The sequence below is a fragment of the Pongo pygmaeus genome, chromosome 9 (genome assembly GCF_028885625.2).
Source record: "Pongo pygmaeus isolate AG05252 chromosome 9, NHGRI_mPonPyg2-v2.0_pri, whole genome shotgun sequence".
Lineage (NCBI taxonomy): Eukaryota > Metazoa > Chordata > Mammalia > Primates > Hominidae > Pongo > Pongo pygmaeus.
In genome coordinates this window covers 67,010,923-67,030,041 of record NC_072382.2, presented here as the reverse complement: position 1 = coordinate 67,030,041, position 19,119 = coordinate 67,010,923, and the positions used below count along the sequence as shown (strand labels likewise).

The window sequence follows — 19,119 nt, the reverse complement described above, 5'->3', positions numbered from 1 at the left end:
GTAATACCAGAGTTTTGGGAAGCTGAGTTGGGAGGATCACTTGAGGCCAGGAGTTTGAGACCAACCTGGGGAAGACAGCAAGACCCCATTTCTTAAAAAAAAAAATTAAAAGATAAAACAATCTAGGAAACAATAATTTTTATACATGACATGTAAAAAGTTCATAACCAAAGAAATCATTAAGACAATTAGTCCAACTTAAAAATGAAAATAGGATATGAAAGGCAAACAGAAGATTAACTTCAAATATATGAGATGATGTTCAATTTCAATTGAACCAGGAAATGTAAACAAAAGATTTTTCACCTTATTAGATTGGCAAATATTTTAAAGATTTATAATGTCCAGTGCTGACTTACTAGGAAACAAAAATTCCATACGTTGTTATTGGGAATATAAACTGGTAATTTTCTGGGGAGAAACTTAGGTAGTTTTTTTTTTCCAGCCCAACCCAAGAATCAGAACATTGCCAGTACTTTTACTTAACTATGTGCTCCACCCCAATCTGATCCCCCAACCTACACATTCCTTTTTTTTTTTTTTTTTTTTTTTTTTTGAGATGGAGTCTTCTTTCTGAGGTGTCCAGGCTGGAGTGTAATGGCTCACTGCAACCTCCGCTTCCCAGATTCAAGCAATTTTCCTGCCCCAGCCTCCTGAGTGGCTGGGACTACAGGTGCACACCACCACACCTGCCTAATTTTTGTATTTTTAGTAGAGACGGGGTTTCACCACATTGGCCAGGCTGGTCTTAAACTCCTAACCTCAAGTGATCCACGGGCCTCAGCCTCCCAAAGTGCTGGGATTACAGGCATGAGCCACCATGCCCAGCCCAACTTACACATCCCTGATCCCAGGTAATCACTATCCTGAATTCTACGTTTATTATCTTTTTGCCTTTTGATTTTTAATTTATTGTATATGTATGTATGCCTTTAAATTTTTACATATTTTTAAATTTCATATAGGTTTTTAACTTTTTTTTTTTTTGAGACAGAGTTTTGTTCTATTGCCCAGTCTGGAGTGCAGTGGCACAATCATAGCTCACTGCAGCCTTGACTTCCTGGACTGCCAAGTAGCTTGGACTATTGGCATACACCATCACACCTGGCTAATTGTTGTTGTTGTTGAGACAGAGTGTCACTGTGTTGCCCAGGCTGGTCTTGAACTCCTGGCCTCAAGCAATCCTCCTACCTCAGCCTCCCAAAATACTGGGTGGGATCAGGTATGAGCCACCACGCCCAGCCAGGTTTTTAAATTTTATACAAGGATTATCATTCCTTAAGCAGTCTTTTGGTAGTAACTTCAATCAACATTAGGTTGAGATTCAACCATCTTGTTGTGTGTAGCCATACTTCATTCATTTTCACTCTTTTATAATATTCCACCATATGAATATAACATAATGTATTGATCAGTTTTCCTATTAAAAGACATTTGAGGCCGGGTGCCATGGCTCACGCCTGTAATCCCAGCTTCTAGGGAGGCTGAGGCAGGAGAATCACTTGAACCTGGGAGGCAGAGGTTGCAGTGAGCCGAGATCACGCCATCGCACTCCAGCATGGGCAACAACAGTGAAACTCCATCTCAAAAAAAAAAAGACATTTGGGCCGGGCACAGTGGCTCACGCTTGTAATCCCAGCACCTTCGGAGGCCGAGGCGGGCGCATCACAAGGTCAGGAGATAGAGACCATCCTAGCCAACATGGTGAAATCCCATCTCTACTAAAAATGCAAAAAATTAGCCGGGCGTGGTGGCGGGCGCCTATAGTCCCAGCTACTTGGAAGGCTGAGGCAGGAGAATGGCGTGAACCTGCAAGGCGGAGTTTGCAATGAGCCGAGATCGCACCATTGCACTCCAGCCTAGGCGACAGAGCGAGACTCCGTCTTTAAAAAAAGAAAAAGACATTTGAGTTGTTTTTTGTTTACTGTATTTACACTGATTGTTATTACATGTTTTCTTAGACTCCTGCAAGATTTTATATATGGGTATATCCTAGGAGTAGAACCACAGTGTTGTAAGGTATGCAAATATCCCACTTTAGAAAATTATGCCTAGCTGTATTCCAAAGTGGTTGCAAAAATTTACATTTTTAACCAGCAAACTAAAGTGATCCTACTGATCCAAATCCCTCCCAAAACTTGGTATTATCACACTTCTTGAAATTTGCCAACAAAATGAGCATAAAATGGCATTGTATCGTGTATTTGACTTCACTTCCCTGATTAAGAAATTAAGAGAAATTAAGAAATGTGCATTTTTTATGCAATGCCTGTTCATATCTTATGCCGTGTTTCTATTGGGTTGCTTATCACCTTATCCACTTGCAATTCTTTATATTCTCTTGATATTAACTCTTTGTAGGTTATATATATTATATATTTCTTCAGTTTTTATCTTTAAGGTGTCTTTTTCTTCATTTAGAAAATCCAATTTATCAGGCTGGGCACAGTGCCTTACGCCTGTAATCCCAGTACTTTGGGAGGCCAGGTGGGTGGATCACCTGAGGTCAGGAGTTCGAGACCAGCCTGATCAACATGGCGAAACCTCATCTCTACTAAAAATACGAAAATTAGCTGGGCATTGTGGCACACACCTGTAATCCCAGCTACTTGGGAGGCTGAGGCAGGAGAATCATTTGAACCCAGCAGGCGGAGTCTGCAGTGAGTCGAGATCGTGCCACTGCACTCCAGCCTGGGCGACAGTGTGAGACTCTGGACCAATTAAAAAAAAAAATCCAATTATCAATCTTTTATTTTCTTTGATGGATAGTGCTTTTTATAACTTGTTTACAAAACTCTTTCCCTAGCCAGAAGTCAGAAAGGTATTTATTAATATTTTCTTCCACAAGATTTAAACTTGTGCTTTTGACATTTAACTTCTTAATCCATCTGAAGTTGATTTTGTTATGGTTTACTTTTTTCCCTTACAGATAAGCAATTTTTCCAGCTCCATTATTAAATAGCTCTTTCTTGAGCGTGTATCCCTATTACATATCTAAATGTTGTTTCATTGATCTGTTTCTCCCTGTGCCAACAAGTCGTATTCTAAAAGAAGACACTGCAGGGGCTAGGGGAGGGATAGCATTAGGAGAAATACCTAATGTAGATAACAGGTTGATGGATGCAGCAAACCACTATGGCACGTGTATACTTATGTTACAACCCAGCACGTTCTGCACATGTAGCCCAGAACTTAAGATGTATGTGTGTCTGTGTGTGCTTGTATATTTGTGTATCTGTGTGTCTCTGTACATGTCTGTGTCTACGTGTGTGTTGTCCCTGTATGTGTGGTCTGCATCTGTGTGTGTGGCTGTGTATGTTGTCTCTGTGTCTTTGTGCCTCTGTGTGAGTTCTCTGTGTATTTCTGTGTGTGTATCTGTGTCTGTGTTGTCTGTGTGTGTGTGTTTTCTGGATGTTTATGTGTCTGTGCATGTGTGTCTATTGTATCTCTGTGTGTTGCCTCTGTGTGTCTGTGTTGTCTCTGTCTGTGATAATAAAAAATAAAAAAGAAGACACTGAAGGGTAGGCGTAAGTCCAGCTTAATATAACTATTCCATAAACTCTCAATCTATTAAAACTGCATGTTTAACAAGTCCATGTGTGTGTCATTCAATAAACATTTGCTGAGTCCATAAATTACTCTGTCTACCAATCTATAAGAAAGAGAGCTTTCCCATGTCAAAAACTCAAAGACTGTAAGAATCACTTTAAATTTCACTCTCTAGAGCTCCTCCACTGGATAACAACTTTGAATCCCACCTAGTTAAAAGGCCAATAAATGTTTAACTTAACACCTAAAAATAGGCTACATTTTGCTTATTCCTTTAAGATTTTAAAATTATGTCATCAGGCTGAGCCATTAGAAGAGATAAAGACAGAATTAAATCATCTAGTCATGAAGATCACCTGCCTCATAAGCTCTGTCCATACACCTAACAAAACAAGGCACTGTGACCCACGAAAGGCACACAATGCAATCATTTACCTCCTCCTCAGTTACCCTCTCCTCAGAAGAAGAAAGCAGTTTCTCCAATAGGAAACACAGAAACAGCTAGAAATAACTACATCTACTAAACAATGCTTGGTTGGCTTTTCTCCCACTACTGTGAACCAAATATAGAGTCTGTAAAGAATCTTTAAAACTCCAAATGCTGTCTCCACATTTGTGGAAACCTTTGGTCAGAGATGGGTAGAGAAGAAATATGCCCATGCACATTTCAGAGATGAATTAGATTAAGATAGAAGCCTCTGAGTAGGCACCACTAGCCATTCTTTGCAAAAATTGGTTGAAGTTAATATACCCCTAGAGACTGAGTTTTAAAAGAGCCGGGTGCGGTGGCTCATGCCTGTAATCCCAGCACTTTGGGAGGCTGAGGCGGGCAGATGACTTGAAGTCAGGAGTTCAAGACCAGTCTGGCCAACATGGTGAAACCCCGTCTCTACTAAAAATACAAAAAAAATTAGCCGGGCATTGCGGTGTGTGCCTGTAATCCCAGCTACTCAGGAGGCTGAGGCAGGAAAATTGCTTGAACCCGTGAGGCAGAGGTTGCAGTGAGCTGAGATGGCACCACTGCACTCCAGCCTAGGCAACAGAGCAAGACTCCATCTCAAAAAAAAAAAAAAAAAAGAAGAATTGGGCTAAAGGAGGGAGTGGTAAAAAAGCAAATTACTACACTCATACAATAGTCAATTACTAGACTCATACAATAGCCTCATGCTGTTTCCTCCCACCATACTGAGGGGCTTTGGCACACAGAAGCACTTACAAAATACTAGGAACTCCTCATATACCCTCCTTCCTCAGCTGACGAGGGGTTACTTCTTACATAACAGCTTTGGGGAGAGTAGCCTGGAAGAGGTACTGAACGCCAAGTGATCAGTTTTCCTCTGTTAACCTCCTGCCTTGTTGAGAGGGATTATGGGTACACTTAGCTGCTCTGAGGTAGTGATCACATGGATCCCCCAAATCCCAAGAAGTCTCCCAAATATCTTCCGCTCAAGGTCACAATGATCTTTCTCAATGCTCAATTCCTAATACCAAAAAAGAGCCAGCCTGTTTCTCCAGTCTATCCTCATGTTATTCATTGAAAAGGAGTTCAACACACAGATGACTGGGAAAAAGCTATTGAAGGAGTGTCCTGAGAAAATGGGGGAAAAGTAGGAAAGAGGGGTCCAAGATAGAAAAAAAATGGTACCCCTTTCTTTACTCTAATATCCTTTGCTTAATTCTGTAATATAGCTGTGGATGAAATGCCTCCTTCCTGAACTCAGACAACAAAGCTCCAAAGAGAAGCATAAGACAAAGGATGCCTCACAAAGGCAGCTCAGCACTTTCATTTGCTCAGGGCCAGCTGAGCTCATGTGTTGGTGCAAAAAGGAACAAAAAGCTTTTTACAGACTTCTGATGCCCAAAGACGGCAGTAACTGATGAATTCTGATTTGGGGGGCTAGGAAACGTACACTCTCTGTCCCTCTGGAGAAAGTCCTTTTTATAAACCAAGCTTGCCCCACCTTACTACCCTGATGATGCCCCCTTATACAGTCCCAGGTGAATTTCCCCAGCCCTGCCAGATATGGTTTGGCTGTGTCCCCAACCAAATCTCATCTTAAATTCTCACATGTTGTGGGAGGGACCCAGTGGGTCCCAGTTGAATCATGGGGGCAGGTCTTTCCCATACTGTTCTTGTGACAGTGAGTAAGTCTCAGGAGATCTGATGGTTTTATAAGGGGGAGTTTCCCTGCAGAAGCTCTCTCTTTGCCTGCTGCCATCCATGTAAACATGACTTGCTCCTCCTTGCCTTCCACCATGATTGTGAGGCTTCCCCAGCCACGAGGAACTAAGTCCATTAAACCTCTTTTTCTTCCCACTCTCAGGTATGTCTTTATCAGCAGCATGAGAAAAGACTAATACAGTTAATTGGTACCAGTAGAGTGGGGCACTGCTTAAAAGATACCCAAAAATGTGCAAGCAACTTTGAAACTGGGTATCAGGCAGAGGTTGGAACAGTTTGGAGGGATCAGGAGAAGACAGGAAAATGTGGGAAAGTTTGGAACTCCCTAGAGACTTGTTGAATGGCTTTGACCAAAATGCTAATAATGATATGGACAATGAAATCCAGGCTGAGGTGGTCTCAGATGGAGATAAGGAACTTGCTGGGAACTGGGGCAAAGGTGACTCTTGTTGTGTTTTACCGAAGGGACTGGCGGCATTTTGCCCCTACCCTAGAGATTTGTGTGACTTTGAACTTAAGAGAGATGATCTAGGGTATCTGGCAAAAGAAATTTCTAAGCAGCAAAGCATTCAAGAGGTCTCTTGGGTGCTGTTGAAGACATTCCGTTTTAAAAGGGAAACAGAGCATAAAAGTTTGGAAAATTTTCAGCCTGACAATGCAATAGAAAAGAAAATCCCATTTTCTGAGGAGAAAAGTCAAGCTCGCTACAGAAATTTACATAAGTAACAAGGAGCCAAATGTTAATCCCCAAGACAATGGGGGTAAATGTCTCCAGGGCATATCAGAGGTCTTCACGGCAGCCCCTCCCTTTACAGGCCTGGAGGCCTAAGAAGAAAAAGTGGTTTCGTGGGCCAGACACAGGGTCCCCATGCTGTGTGCAGCCTAGGGACTTGGTGCCCTGCATCCCAGCTACTCCAGCTGTGGCTGAAAGGGGCTATCATAGAGCTCAGGCTGTGGCTTCAGAGGGTGCAAGCCCCAAGCCTTGGCAGCTTCCACATGGTGTTGAGCCTGCAAGTACATGGAAGTCAAGAATTGGGGTTTGGGAACCTCTGCCTAGATTTTTGCAGAGGTACGGAAATACCTGGATGCCCAAAGAGAAGTTTGCTGCAGGGACAGGGCCCTCATGGAGAACTTCTGCTAGAGTAGTGCAGAAGGGAAATGTAGGGTCAGAGCCCCTACACAGAGTCCCTACTGAGACACTGCCTAGTGGAGCTGTGAGAAGAGAGCCACCATCCTTCAGACCCCAGAATGGCAGATCCACTGACAGCTTGCACTGTGTGCCTGGAAAAGCCGCAGACACTCAATGCCAGCCCATACAAGCAGCCAGGAGGGAGGCTGTATCCTGCAAAGCCACAGGGGTGGAGCAGCCCAAGACTATGGGAACCCACCATTTTTTTTGTTGCTGTTTTTTTTTGTGGGTTTTTTTTTTTTTTGAGACGGAGTTTCGCTATTGTTGCCCAGGCTAGAGTGCAATGGCACAATCTCGGCTCACTGCAACCTCCACCTCCTGGGTTCAGGCAATTCTCCTGCCTCAGCCTCTAGAGTAGGTGGGATAACAGGCTTGCACCACCATGCCCAGCCAATTTTGTGTTTTAAGTAGAGATGGGGTATCTCCATGTTGGTCAGGCTGGTCTTGAACTCCCGACCTCAGGTGATCCACCTGCCTTGGCCTCCCAAAGTGCTGGGATTACAGGCGTGAGCCACTGCGCCCAGCCAGGGAATCCACCTCTTGCATCAGTGTGACCTGGATGTGAGACACAGAGTCAAAGGAGGTCATTCTGGAACTTTAAGATTTGACTGCCCCACTGGATTTCAGACTTGCATGGGGCCTGCAGCCCTTTGTTTTTGGCCAATTTCTCCCATTTGGAATGGCTGTATTTATCTAATGCCTGTATCCTCATTGTATCTAGGAAGTAACTAACTTGCTTTTGATTTTACAGGCTTATAAGGAAAGGACTTGCCTTGTCTCAGATGAGACTTTGGACTATGGACTTTTGAGTTAATGCTGAAATAAAACTTTGGGGGACTGTTGGGAGGCATGATTGGTTATGAAATGTGAGGGCATAAGATTTGGGAGGGGCCAGGGCAGAGTGATATGGTTTGGCTTTGTCCCCACCCCAATCTCATCTTAAATTCCCATGTGTTGTGGGAGGTACCCAGTGGGGGGTAGTTGAATCATGGGGGCAGGTCTTTCCCATGCTGTTCTCGTGATGGTGAATAAGTCTCACAAGATCTGATGGTTTTATAAGGGGGAGTTTCCCTGCACAAGCTCTCTCTTTGCCTGCTGCCATCCATGTAAGACGTGACTTGCTCCTCCTTGCCTTCCACCATGATTGTGAGGCTTTCCCAGCCACATGGAACTCTAAGTCCATTAAACCTCTTTCTTTTGTAAACTTCCCGGTCTCAGGTATGTCTTTATTAGCAGTGTAAAAATGGACTAATACACTGCCCCAAAGCTTCCTTCTAAGATTGTAGTTAAAAGATACCACATACTTTAAAGATGTGTATCAAAATATCAAAAGTAGTTATCTCTGGGTGGTAAAATTTGAGGTAATTTTAATTTTATTGTTTATGCTTTTGTGCACTGTTAGCATTTTTTACTATGAACATGTCGTTTCTGAGATACCCCAAAGTTGTCTTTCAAAGCCAGCTCTTTTCCCCCAGTCTAAGGTTTTCCACAGGAACTACACAGGCTCAGATACCCCAGAGCTTATCTGCTAAAAATCAAGATACAAAATATCCAGCTATATAACTGCTCCCACAAATGTGTGACCTTCAGAAGAAAAGTGTGAATGAACTAGGACTCTGAAACCCAAGAACCACTTATGAAGCACACACAGGTAATTCTACTGTTCCACTGTCACCACTCCTTCCCAAGCAGACTACAGGGGAGGCCAGAAGCTCAGATGCAAAGTTTGCAGCAGAGATGGGGAATACAGCAACATGGAGGCTCTGATAGCCCAGAACAGAGAGAACTTTTGGGTTTCTTTTGTTTTTTTTGAGGTGGAGTCTCACACTGTCACGCAGGCTGGAGTGCAGTGGCTCGATCCACCCAGGCTGGAGTGCAGTGGTGCGATCTCAGCTCATTGCAACCTCTGGCTCCGGGTTTCAACAATTCTCCTGCCTCAGCCTCCCAAGTAGCTGGGACTACAGGCGTGCACCACCATGCCCGGCTAATTTTTTTGTATTTTTAGTAGAGACGGAGTTTCACCATGTTGACCAGACTGGTCTCGAACTCCTGACCTCAGGTGATCCACCCGCCTCGGCCTCCCAAAGTGATGGGATTACAGGCGTGAGCCACCGCACCCGGCCAACTTTTGGGTTTCTTAAACAACCCACAGTTTCTTAAACAGTCCCATTAAGAAACCTGTTGATCCCTCAGAGGTCCCTCTGTATAGCCATATACATGAAGCACATAGGGAATGATGTTGAAAAATCCTAGAGGGATCAGAATTTGCCCCAAGTATAAAGAAAGCTGATGCCAAAGAGGAAAATACAACTGAGAAATCTGGCTTCTTGCTTAGTGGCCTATTTATTAACTTATGCACATAACTTGCCTCTTTGGCCTTCCACCTTCAACAATTTTTTGTTATTGTTCTTTTTGTGACTTTACAGAATTATAATTAGGTTGACTTAAGTTGTATCAATATTAAATAGACATTTGTTTAAAGCAAACAACAAAAAGCTCTTCTTTCTTCAGTCCACTCTTCAGGTATATGTATGGTACAGTAAGCAAGTACACACAAAAAACTCCAATATTATGTCAACTCAATGATTTTATCCATCATTTAGATCTTTTTTTCCTTAATTAATCTTGTTCCACCCCAAAGAGCACAATGCTCTATAAAGTCAAAGAAGAAAAAAGGGCAGAAATGGAAGAAGCTACAAGGAAGACAAGGAAGACATTTTGATTCTACAATTAAAGAAGAGAGAAAAGAGCAAAGAGATGCATTTGACTATAATTTAAATATCACAGACATGGTCTAATTATCAGGGTATTCATCAAAGATGCTGCCCAGTCACGACCAATGACACAGTGCTGCCCAGATCCAGTTCCATGAGAATGCCCTCTTCTTGGGGCCCCTCACTTATATTCCTCACTTATATACAAAAATCTCTACCCCTGGCCGGGCGCAGTGGCTCACGCCTATAATCCCAGCACTTTGGGAGGCCAAGGCGGGTGGATCATGAGGTCAGGCATTCAAGACCAGCCTGGCCAACACAGTGAAACCCCGACTCTACTAAAAATACAAAACATTAGCAGGGCATGGTGGGCGCCTGTAATCCCAGCTACTTGGGAGGCTAAAGCAGGAGAATCACTTGAGCCTGGAAGGCGGAGGTTACAGTGAGCCAAGATTGTGCCACTTTACTCCAGCCTGGGCGACATTGCGAGACTTCATCTCAAAAAAAAAAAAAAACTCTACCCCCCAAAAAATGGTGGTGGAGGGAGGAAACAAAGAGTCATGGTGACACCAGTGTATGTATACTCCAAAGTCTTCTTCCCAGGCCTTTCTAATGACTAAGAAATTCAAAGTAGGAAAGCACTTCCCTGCAGGTAGTTTCACAACAGCCACAAAGTAACATACCAGTTCTGCTGGTAATTCTAAAAAAATTAAAAATAAAACAATATTATTTCTAATCATGCTTTAAATCTACTTTAGAATGGAATAGAAAATACATATTTTAAATCAATTCTTTTCTTAGCCAGGCACAGTGGCTCATGCCTATAATCCCAACACTTTGGGAAGCCAAGGCAGGAGGATTACTTGAGCCCAGGAGTTCGAGACCAGCCTGGGCAACATGGTGAGACCCTGCATCTACAAAACATAAAAAAACAATTAGCTGGGCGTCGTGGCACACTCCTTTAGTCCCAACTACTCAGGAGGCTGAGTCAGGAGGCTCACTTGAGCCCAGGAGTTCAAGGTTACAGTAAGCTACGATCATGCTACTGCACCCAGACTGGGTAACACAGCAAGACCTTGTCTCTTAAAAAGCAAAACAAAACAAAACAAAAACAATAGCATAAATACAGAAATTATAATGTATGTATGTCAGTTGATAAAGATAATAAGCGTCTCTGGGATGATATAAATTGAACTAAACATTCATTGTTTTTACTTTTTTCCTTAAAAGTTATTCATACTCACCAAAATAAAAGAAAATAAACTTGGTAACATCATGCATGCTGGGTTCATCCCAAAGCCCTTCTCTCCCCAATCCTGGATTGGGGCCAGAGGCACCAACACTCAAGATCTCACCTCTTGAGGCAGCTCCAGCTTTGACCGGTCATCCAGGCCATTGGAATGCAAACCCATCAGGTATGGAACAGGAGCATCTAAGAAATGCAGGAGAGAAGCCGGGAGAATAGGGACATAGACATGCTGCCACTGGAAAGGAAACATGAGAGCTGTAATCGTCTCCGCCACAGTCATCAGTCTCTGGTAATCTGGGTCAACAACAACAAAAAAAGCACACACACAAATCAGTCAAAAACAAGGCACTTGCTTTCCAAACAGTAAGTTAAAACTTTCAATACAATTTCTTATTTAGAAACGATCACAATAAACTTCAGCAAGGGTATGCTCAATGTGATTCCCTTGAGGGTGTCCGAGAGACAACCAAGAGACCCTTGTGGACCACAAATTGAAATAAACCTACACACACAGGTCCTTGCTCATAATAAAATCTAATATGGAAATACAACAAAAATAATTAATGACATCTTGCTCCAAATACTACCACAGAATGTTAAGTAGATCCTCTTAAGAAAGGGGGTAGGAGAACTGAACAAACAGTGGTCCTGGGTCTCCATTCAGTATGGAAGTAAAAACAGGCTCAGTTCTCACTAAGGTACATCTGCAGAACATCCTATAAGGAGCTTATGTAAGCTTTGCCTGCGAAGTCAAGCACAAAGAACCACCAAGCATGCAGAAGCTGGTTTTCCACACTAGCCAAGTCTGCCCTACACCTGGCAACCTTTCCTGAATGAGAACAGCATAAAAACGTTATTTCAACGTTTCAATAAAAAGCTTCCCTAGAAGGCTGGGCATGGTGGCTCACGCCTGTAATCCCAGCACTTTGGGAGGCCGAGGCAGGTGAACCACCTGAGGTCAGGAGTTAGAGACCAGACTGGTCAACCAACATGGTGAAACCCCGTCTCTACTAAAAATACAAAAATTAGCTGGGCGTGGTGGCATGCACCTGTAATCCCAGCTACTCGGGAGGCTGAGACGTGAGAATTGCTTGAACCTGGGAGGCAGAGGTTGCAGTGAGCCGAGACTGCACAGCTGCACATGCCAGCCTAAGTGACAGAGCTAGACTCCTTCTTTAAAAAAAAAAAAAAAAAAAAAAAAAAAGGCTTCCCTAGAACTTGAAACACCCAGAGGATTGACTTTAGTGACTCAAAACTCTTGTTACAGGTCAGAGATCATAGCCTAAAGGGAAGGCTCATGATCAATATTTGGCTTCTCTTCAGAATGTAATTTCTAGGCCTTTTTTTTTTTTTTTTTTTGAGACAGGGTCTTGCTCTGTTGCCCAGGCCAGAGTGCAGTGGCGCCATCTCAGCTCACTGCAACCTCCGCCTCCCAGTTTCAAGTGATTCTCCTGCCTCAGCCTCCCGAGTAGCTGGGATTACAGGTGCCCATGACGACGCCTGGCTAATTTTGTATTTTTGGTAGAGACGGGGTTTCACCATCTTGGTCAGGTTGGTCTCGAACTCCTGACCTTGTGATCCACCCGCCTCGGCCTCCCAAAGTGCTGAGATTACAGGTGTGAGCCACCGCGCCCAGCCAGCCTTTTTTTTTTTTTTTTAAATGACTAATAAATATATTGGTACAGCCAATAAAATTGACGAGTTAAAACTTTTTTTTTTTTTTGAAAGAATTTCGCTGTTGTTGCCCAGGCTGGAGTGCAATGGCGCGATCTCGGCTCCGCAACCTCCGCCTCCCGGGTTTAAGTGATTCTCCTCCCTCAGCCTCCTGAGTAGCTGGGATTACAGGCATGCGCCACCACCCCAGCTAATTTTGTATTTTTTAGTAGAGACAGGGTTTCTCCATGTCAGGCTGGTCACGAATTCCCGACCTCAGGTGATTTGCCTGCCTCAGCCTCCCAAAGTGCTGGGATTACAGGCGTGAGCCACCGTGCCTGGCCTAAAACTTAAATTTTACAAATTACTATTCACAAATGACATGATGGTTTCAGGCATTTAAGGACAAAGCAGAAATATACATTTTTAAATCATATGAGTAAAATCCTCCTGGAATGGCTGGTTTCAAATGAGCTGTCATAGGAATTAAAATGATGTTATGCACTAAAAACCCACTCCACCATTTAAATCACAGCTTGGTTCATAAAGTAGTTGTAAGTAACAAAAAACTTTCTAGGAAATGAGGAAGTCTCAGTACAAAGGGAACAGAAGCTGAAAAGTATTAAGGCAGAAGTTTACCAAAACATCCTACATTTGCTCACTAATAATAAAGCTTTGAAAGTTGCCTATCACCTTGCTCCTAGCTAATCAAAGAAGAGCATAACCTATAGATAACTTTACTAGTGTGATAAATATATATATATTTGGTCTTTTCCCCGGTTCCTGAAACACACAGCTCCTAAAACCCTTAGAATCTACTGGGCATTAAGAATATCTTTTAAGTGAGATTGTCTCAAAAAACAAAAAAAGGGATGTCTTTTAAACCGGGTGTAATGGCTCAAACCTGTAATCCCAGCACTTTTTTTGTTTTTTGAGACAAAGTCTCGCTCTGTCACCCAGGTTAGGGTGCAGTGGCGCAATCTCGGCTCACTGCAACCTATGCTTCCCAGGTTCAAGCGATTCTCTTGCCTCAGCCTCCCCAGTAGCTGCGATTATAGGCACGAGCCACCACGCCTGGCTAATTTTTGTATTTTTAGTAGAGAAGGAGGTTCATCATGTTGGCAAGGGTGGTCTCGAACTCCTGACCTCAAATGATCCACCCACCTTGGCCTCCCAAACCGCTGGGATTACAGGTGTGAGCCACCGTGCCCGGCCCATTTTTATGACTTGTATGTGCAGATAAAGACATCAGACTTGGAATCACTCTATAAATAAGCCCCCTCTGAACAAACTACAGGGCAGCTCCTACGTATTTACGAACAATTATAAACTATCCTGGGAGGTTGCAAAACAATGATTAGTATGCTCCCATTTGTGTTCTTTTTAAAATGTATGTATATAGTATATACACGGCTATATCTACAAGTAAGCAGAAAACAGTGGTAACCTCCCTGAAGGAGAACCAGGGTGCAGAGGTAGAAGTCGCACACTTCGCTGTACACTCTTCTAATGCTGTAAATTTCTACCCTTCATTTTACACTCTTGAAATGCCTTTTTTCAAGTTTTATTTTATTTATTTATTTATTATTTTATTGGAGACAGGGTCTTGCTCTGTCGCCCAGGCTGGAGTGCAGTGGTGTGATCTCTGCTCACTGCAACCTCTGCCTCCTGGGTTCAAGTGATTCTCGTGCTTCAGCCTCTTGAGTAGCTGGGATTACAAGTGTGTACCACCACGCCCAGCTAATTTTTGTATTTTTAGTAGAGATGGGGTTTTATCATGTTGGTCAGGCTGGTCTTAAGCTTCTGATCTCAAGTGATCTGTCCTCCTAGGCCTCCCAAAGTGCTGGGATCACAGGCGTGAGCCACCGCACCTGGCCTCAAGTTTTATTTTAATATACCATACAGATTTCATAGTGTATATGTATAATTTAAAGAATATTAAAATTAATACATGTATATTCAACACCTAACATAAAAAATAGTACATTAGGCCAGGCGTGGTGGCTCATGCCTGTAATCCCAGCACCTTGGCAGGCCAAAGTAGGCGGATCGCTTGAAGTCAGGAGTTCAAGACCAACCTGGCGAACATAGTGAAACCCCGTCTCTACTAAAAATACAAAAATTAGCTGGGTGTAGTGGCACATGCCTGTAATCCCAGCTACTAGGGAGGCTGAGGCAGAAGAATCGTTTGAACCCGGGAGGCAGAGGTTGCAGTGAGCCAAGATCGTGCCACTGCACTCCAACCTGGGAACAAAGTGAAACTCCATCTCAGAATATATATATATATATATATATATAGTGTATCATTAAAAATACTGGAAAAGAGGGAATTTTTAAAAATTAAGAGATTACTTCTCAGGGATGGGATACTAGATCAAAGAAAAAGGGGCTGAGTGCAGTGGCTCATGCCTGTAATCCCAACACTTTGGGAGGCCAAGGTGGCCAGTTCACTTGAGGTCAGGAGTTTGAAACCAGGCTGGCCAACATGGCAAATCCCATCTCTGCTAAAAATACAAAAATTAGCCAGGTGTGGTGGCACGCACCTGTAGTCCCAGCTATTCGGGAGGCTGAGGCACAAGAACTGCTTGAACCCGGGAGGTGGAGGCTATAGGGGGCTGAGATCGCGCCACTGCACTCCAGCCTGAGCGACAGAGCGAGACCCCATCTTAAAAAAAGGGAGTTGGGGAGAACTTTCAACTTTCTCTGCATTATTTGTGCACATATTATTTGTTTTTAAAAACTATTATTTTCATTAAAGATACACAACAAATTTGATATCCAGCTACTATATGAAAAAAAGAGAGGAAAATATTTGATTCCCTTTGGAATTGTTTTAATTATATACCTTAAGCAATCATTATTTTTACAGTAAAAGACTACTTTAGATAGTAAAATATTATTCGAGATTTCTTACCAACCTCTACTTAGCCAACTCACTTTACCGATTGATTTTCCCCACTCTGAGTAAAGCATACATTGCTCCCACTCATTTGTTCCCAAACCTGTGCTAGTTGAACTTACTACTGGATTATATCACATAACCAAATATTGTGTAAATAAATGGTAAAATCTGAGGGCAAAAAGAAAGAATGCCTGTTTCTCTGGAAACAAAATTAAATGTTTTTAGAAGACTCAGTAATACAAAGTCACTAAAAAAACACTGTAATTGAATTAGGCATACCATGAAGCAATTAAGAATAAAAAACTAGGGAACACTACAAAAATCCAGAAGTAGTCTCTGCTCATGTTCTTTTGCAAGGTTCTTTAAGTTATCACTCCACTTTAAAAAAAAAAAAAGTAACCAGGGCTGGGCACGGTGGCTCACACCTGTAATCCCAGCACTTTGGAAGGCCGAGGCGGGCGGATCATGAGGTCAAGAAATCGAGACCATCCTGGCCAACACGGTGAAACCCCATCTCTACCAAAAATACAAAAATTAGGTGGGCGTGGTGGTGCACGCCTGTAGTCCCAGCTACTCAGGAGGCTGAGGCAGGAGAATTGCTTGAACTCGGGAGGCGGAGGTTGCAGTGAGCCAAGATTGCGCCACTGCACTCCAGCCTGGCAACAGAGCAAGACAGCACCTCAAAAAAAAAAAAAAAAAAAAGAAAGAAAAGTAAAGTAACTAGGAAATCTAGTCAATGTATTATGGGTGTGGTTTATGCAAGAAGTGCAGATATCTGATTTGTGAATTCATAATCACGAAAAATGCCTGTACCCTTCATCAAAGATTAGTGACTATACAGTTATATGTTTTAAGTTAAATTATTTAGGCCGGGTGTGGTGGCTCACGCTGTAATCCCAGCACTTTGGGAGGCTGAGGCTGGTGGATCACCTGAGATCAGGAGTTCGAGACCAGCCTGGCCAACATGGTGAAACCTCATCTCTACTAAAAATACAAAAATTAGCTAGGCTTGTTGTCCTAGCTACTTGGGAGGCTGAGGGAGAAGAATCACTTGATCCCAGGAGATGGAGGTTGCAATGAGCCAAGATCGTGCCACTGCATTCCAGCCTAGGCGACAAGAGCAAACTCCGTCTCAAAAATAATAATAAATAATAAATAGTTTAACTATAAAATTAATTCTACATATCATTTTTAGGATTCTGTGACTTAACTGACTTTTTTGGTTTCCAATCAACTACTCTATCAGGCCACTTCAGATAAAGCTTCTGTTCTGCATATAATTTTTAAATAAGGCCGGATACAGTGGCTCATGCCTGTAATCCCAGCACTTTGGGAGGCCAAGGAAGGTGGATTGCTTAAGCCCAGAGTTCAAGATCAGCCTAGGCAACATGGCAAAACCTCATCTCTACAAAAAATACAAAAACTAGCCAGACACAGCAGTACACGCCTGTAGTCCCAGCTACCCAGGAGGCTGAGGTGGGAGGATCATCTGAGTCTGGGGAGGTCAAGGCTGCAGTGAGTCATGATTGTGCCACTGCACTCTAGCGTAGGTGACAGAATAAGACCCTGTCTCAAAAAAAGTAATAATAATTTTTAAACAACCAATTAAAAATTATGCTATTAAAAAAACACTAATTCTATATGGACTAAAGAATAAATATTATCTAGAAGTAAATAAAATGACCTATACCAAAAAGAAAACACTGCTTAAAACTGCCAATTCAGCATTCCAAAGGGTTACACTTTCAGAATCTAACAATTCAGCCTGCATTCCTTTTCCCTAAGTAACACCTCTTTTCTATTCAGAGGGCAGGACATGCAGCAGGCAAAATCAACTGCAGTGGTGATAGCTTGTTTTTGGCCAGAGTGATTTTTATCCATACAAGGAAGATGTCTTTGGATCATTAATAAAAACTACTTCAAGAAAACCAACCTAAATAGTTTAAAGCACTCTATTAACAACAAAAAGCATAATTTACATCCAATGAAAAGTAATCCACTCCACTGTGGCCTCAGCCAGCCTCAGCAATATCCAGGAATTTCTGAAAAAAGCTTTCTCTTGTCCATGCTGAGCATGACTTTAGGTCCTAAGTTAAATTCAGTTCTACATACTAACCATCTCAATTACATTCAAACCTCTTAAAATTCTTACTATGGATACAATAACCATATTCTAGGAAATACAAAAAAAACTCAGATGGAAGAATGTTATTTTTCCATTGTGTTCATCACATTTGTTTCAATCCTCCTTTCCTTGCCTCTAAACACCCCCACTGCCTAAAAGCCTACTGTATCTTCTAACACTCTATATAGTTTGGTTTCCTCCTCTCTGTTCTGTTCTAAACCAGAGAAGTTCTTCCCTATTCAACTAAGTCTCCATTTCAAAGTATTTTTATGAAGCTCCAGCCAAGAAACAGCTAGGAAAGCAATATGATTTGTCCAAGTCTATATTTCACCCAGAGACAGAAGGCTGTAACTTCGTATCTTAAACTAGAAGTTGCAAAGTGAAGCCTCAGGAACTACATTCAGCCAGCAGATGCTTTTTGTTTGGCCTGCAGTGTTTAAAAAGAACATTATTGCCAATATTTAAAAACCAGAGATTTCATGTAAAAAATCTGGGTCCTCATGAATTATTGGAATATTTAGTAACATCAGGCCAGTATACCCACAAGGAATTAACTGGAGCTAATTAGTGGCTATCCACTTTATATGAGGTATGCGCTCTTCAGTTCAACATAGTTTCCATTACTTCACCTTCAAACTATATCCAGAACCCAACCATTTCACACCACTTCACTGTTACCTCCTTAGTTCTAACTGACATCACCGCTCACCTGGATTATTACAAATTACCTCTTAACGGAACTCTTTGCTTTATTCCATTCTCCCCTATACCCTTAATATAATGGCCAGAGTGAGCCTGTTAAAAGCCTAAGTTATTCATTCATTTAACAACATTTATTGAGCACCCTTATATACCAGCTACAGTTTTAGTGCTTGGAATCCATCAATGAGCAAAAAGCAAAAGCCCTGCCATTGTGGAGGTCCATTCCTTTGCCCGTGGACCAAATCAGGGAAATTTGAGCATCAAAATAAATAATTATAGTGAATTATAACCTGACTAAAATAAAAATCTATGAATCCATACAATAATAAACAAACAAAGGAGAAAGAAACATTCTTCATTATGGTATAATGCCAATTAATAAATACAGATAAAGTTTAAAAACCACTATTTTGCCAGCCTGGGCAATAAAGCAAGACCCTGGTTCTACAAAAAAAAAAAAATTTTTTTAATTAGCCAGGCATGGTGGTGGGCACCTGCAGTCCCAGCTACTCGGGCGGCTGAGACGGGAAGATCACTTGAGTCCAGGATATCAAGACTGCAGTGAGCCATTATTGTGCCACTACATTCTGGCCTGGGCGATAGAATAAGACTCTATTTCTTTAAAAAAAAAAAAAAAAAATTTCTAAGGCTGGGCACGGTGGCGCCTGTAATCCCAGCCAGCACTTTGGGAAACCAGGCAGAAGGTTCAGCCCAGGAGTTTGAGACCAGCCTGGGCAATGTAGCGAGACCCCATGTCTACAAAAAATAAAAAATTAGCCAGGCATGGTGGTGCGTGCCTGTAGTTCCAGCTACACGGGAAGCTGAGGTGGGAGGATCACTTGAGCATGGGAGGA

At 42.4% G+C, this 19,119-nt stretch overlaps 1 protein-coding gene across 4 annotated transcripts in view; it reads right to left on the bottom strand.

Moving 5' to 3' along the window:
- The window catches only part of DENND5A (DENN domain containing 5A), a 128,436-nt gene that overhangs the window by 47,923 nt on the left and 61,394 nt on the right, over positions 1-19,119 (bottom strand). For all 4 annotated transcript variants that reach the window (XM_054438379.2, XM_054438377.2, XM_054438380.2 and 1 more), the window contains exon 5: positions 10,990-11,177. In XM_054438379.2, coding sequence (XP_054294354.1) covers positions 10,990-11,177 — 188 coding nt within the window. The remainder of the gene's footprint in view (positions 1-10,989; positions 11,178-19,119) is intronic.